A 3,873-nucleotide genomic window follows, 5' to 3' on the forward strand; every position below is an offset into this window, starting at 1 on the left:
CTAAGTGTCTCTTCTTCACAGGGATGAAGTGAAAACATGCTCTTTGTGGGCCAGAGTGCTGGAGATTTCTATCCTGGAACGAGAAACTGGTTCTGTCTGATGGTGAGTCAGGCAAGTCCAGGAAGGAGTGTGGGGAAGTTTGAGGAAAGCACACAGCACTATTTGTAACAGTGGCTCTGCTTCTTCTGCTTGATCACCTCTCATGACTAGGAGCTCATCACCTCTTAAAGTAGTGTGCTTTCTCTTTGATGGCTCCAACGGTCAGAAAGCCATTCATGTCAGGAGCTGGACCCTTCTTCCGGCTCATCCCATTCACCTATGGCTGCCAGATCTGGACAGGGGCTGAGATACGAGTGGTCCCCCAGAGCAGGGGCTAGGCGCATGGGTGTCAGAGGAGATATACTCCCTTTCACATACTGCCTGGTGCCCCTGAGTGAGACAATTCACCCCTGGGAGTCTCTGAAATGGGAACAGCTGCAAAGCCTCTGGATGGAGTGAGGCAGTGGATGACAAGTGTCCACAGGAGGACAGAAGGGTGCCTGGGTTCTGTGATGTCAACCCCGGTGGGGCTGTGAGGTGTACACATTCTGGGCAGCACAGGAGCAGGTCAGGAACTCAGGCTCTGAAGCCACATGCCTAGGACTCCTGGATACCCTGGGAGGGGATGCAGGAGAGAGAATCATAGGAAGAGATTCCCTGGCAATTGCAATGGTCATAGCAGCCCCCAGGGCCCAGCAGGAGGGAGCCCGCCTCTCTCCAGTCTTCTGCCAGGTACTCCATTGGATGAATCCCACCAGCAGCCACAGAACAGGGGAGCTGTGGACACAGCCACTGGGGTCCACCTGCTGGGCAGAGTGGGCTGCCAGCTGTCGGTCTGCAGCAGCAAATCGGAGCATTCCAGCACTTGCACTGGGCTCAGCCACACAGTGCCACCACTGCGTAGCCTTTCTTTTCCCTGTTAAAACAACAAATTTGCATGTTTAGTCTGATATCACTCTTATTTGCCCTGGCATAAGATGAGGCAAGGTAGGGTCAGGAAGCTCATTTACACCAGACCCGGGTCAGAGTCCTTGGCAATCCCACCTGCTATCTACCTGTGTCTCCTCAACCAAACCTTTCTCCTTTCTCCAGAAAATGAAAACGCTCGGGAGGCTGAGGCAGGAGGATCACAAGTCCAAGCCCAGCTGGGGCAATTTAGTCACTCAGCCAGACCCTGTCTCAGCACAACAGTAACAAGTAGCTCAGCGTGAAGGCCGCGGGATCAACCCCAGCACTGTGGGGGGAGAGTATGAGAGCAATGTCCCTCCCACATGACAGCCAGGGATACTGCCAGTATAAGGGGACAAATGTGCCCCTCCAAGCACTGGAGGGGCCATGAGGATACTTGCCATCTCCAGGAAGGTGGTATCATTTAAGCCTGCAGCCAAAGCAGTGCAAGAAGAGGTCTGATCAGAATGAAACCCACCGCAGCAGAAGACCATTCAGCTGAGCGGCTTGCTCCCATATGCAGCAGACCCATCAGATCGTGCTTTTCTGTTTGAGGTCTGGGTGGCTTGTGCGCTTGCCCGAGAACAGAACTCAATCCCAGCTTCCCCACTTGCTTACCTGCCACGCTGTAGCCTGAGCAGAGATAAGCACAGTCAGCAATGGAGAAGAGCAAGTTTCCGCTTTATCAAGAACTTGGGGGTGGGTGGGTGGGGGGAAGAACTGGGAGGTCTGGCCAAATAGCTCAGTGGATTAAAGCACCTGCAAGCAGGCACAAGGGCCAGGGGTTCGACCCCCAGGCCTGCCGTGCCAGCCCTACCCCTGGGGTACGCTGAGTCAGCGATTGAGACTGGGCACAGTGGCGTGCACCTGTAATCCCAGCTCTTGGAAGGCTGTAAACAGGAGAATCACTATGAGTCTGATCTAGTAGTGAGACCCTGAACACCCTGTAGACCTTTCCCTAAAAAATGCAGAAAAAAAAGAACTTGGGAACGCTGTGCTGGAAACCCCGAAATGGTAGTGTTAAATGTGCCTGCCGTGGTCAGCTTGGTGGACTCAGGGCTCGGAGGGAGCTTCCATAATCCAGGAGAGGAGAGAGAGGTTCGGGGCTTTTCTCGATTACTGGCTGTGTGTCCTCAGGCAAATAATTGTGCCTCTCTGGGCTTTAGTTTCTCAATCTAAAACTGAGCAGTGAAGGGTACTGTTTCTAGGATTGTTATGAAGGTGTCTCAGTTACTTTTCCCTCATGGCTGGGACACAGTACCTGACACCCCAAATGAAAGAAGGAAAGGTTTATTTAGCTCACGGTTAGTGGAGGTTTTTTTTTTTTTTTTTTAAGCATCAAAAAGAGAATTTATTTAACCATTCTCGCTGATAATACAGCAAGTGGGTGAATAATTCATGCTATAGCATGCTGAATGAACTGAAACCAAAAAGTTGGTTGGAAGGAGGCAGAGGAACTTTGTCTTATAAGAATCAGAATCGAGGGGCTCCATAATCATCTGGCATCCGTTCAATGTTGTATCTGTGATTAGAAATGTACATGATAGGAACTCCAGGGATCTTCCGGATCCTCCGTTTAAGGTCTCGGTCAACTGTGGCCACAATGTAACACTTGTGCTGAGTTACTCTCTGCACCAAGCAGTCGTCTGCGTAGGTCCCTTTATGTGCGCAAGGTAAGCGTTCAAACCGTGGATCCTTGGCGATCCTTAGGGCCACTCGATACTTCTGTCCCAATTTTTCAATTTCTGCCATTACACAATCAGTTATACAAGGGATACACTTGGCATACAGACAGTCCATCATTGATTGTACCAAGTCCAATTTGGCTTTGATGGAAAAGTTGATGAAGTTGGTATCAACCAGGATATGATAAGGTGGGCCCAGCTGTGTATTATACTGGAAGAATAAGCAGGAAGGATGCTGGGGGACTTCTCTTTCCTTTAGAGCACTAGGATCTTTCTTTTCTTTCTTTTTAGGTTTTAATCTATCCTTTTCTTTGAGTCTCTCATCTCTGAGACTAAGCATTCGCTTCATGGTCGCATACTTTCTTGTTTTCTTTTGTTTCCCCATGTCCACGCCGCGTTCCGCTTCTTCCCTAGTGGAGGTTTAAGTCCATACTCAGCTGGCTCCAACGCAAAGTGGCACATGGCAGAGGGCAGCAGTTCATGGTGATGGAAAACAGCAAGGCAGCAAGAGCAAAAGGAGCAGGGGCAACAATGGCTACAGAAAGGAAGTCTGTCTCCCTTAAGGTGCATTCAGAGTATCTGCCTGAGGCTGGGTATAGCTCTCACACCCATAACCCCAGCACCGGATCACAAAGTCTAGAATTAATCACAAAGTCTAGAAATCCACCCCATAACTGTATGAGACTTTGGGGAGACAACTAGCTACACACCATAACAGATGGCCAAGGGTGACATTGCATATGGACACTGAGGGCTGGCTCTGGCCCCTAGCAAGCCCAGGCGGGATGCGTCTGGTTTTGCTATGATAACAAACAATTCCAAGAGTTTCAGATCTGGCCATTATGAGGGCTTCTGGGCATAGAGGTTAGCAGGGCTGTCTGATCTCATGGCCCTCCCTGAGGGACCCAGCCTCACACATTCAAGATTGTCCCTACAGGAATGGGGACTGTGGAGACAGTTTTCTGGGCTTGCCTTCTCTGTAAAGAGCACACCAATTTTTCCTTCTCTGGGAAGATTCTCTAGGGAGAACCAACCCCCAAGCCAAGGGCTCTGACATTTTGTGCATTAAGGCAAAATTTAAGCCTTTTCTAGAAAATGCACACACACACAACCTATTTTTAGGAGAGGAAAGAACTTATTCTTTGTTTTTAATTAATGGCAGCTCTCTCATCCCGACTTTTCATATCGCCACCTCATTTGT

At 49.8% G+C, this 3,873-nt stretch overlaps 1 protein-coding gene across 1 annotated transcript; it reads right to left on the reverse strand.

Annotated features, from left to right (window-relative positions):
* Positions 1-2,376: 2,376 nt before the first annotated feature.
* LOC101585863 (rRNA-processing protein FCF1 homolog) lies at positions 2,377-3,057 on the reverse strand. The gene has a single exon (XM_004635933.3). It carries the CDS (start codon positions 3,055-3,057, stop codon positions 2,461-2,463), a length of 597 nt encoding a protein of 198 aa, XP_004635990.1. The 3' UTR covers positions 2,377-2,460.
* Positions 3,058-3,873: the final 816 nt, after the last annotated feature.

This window comes from Octodon degus, unplaced genomic scaffold (genome assembly GCF_000260255.1).
Source record: "Octodon degus isolate 3935 unplaced genomic scaffold, OctDeg1.0 scaffold00076, whole genome shotgun sequence".
In the NCBI taxonomy this organism is placed as follows: domain Eukaryota; kingdom Metazoa; phylum Chordata; class Mammalia; order Rodentia; family Octodontidae; genus Octodon; species Octodon degus.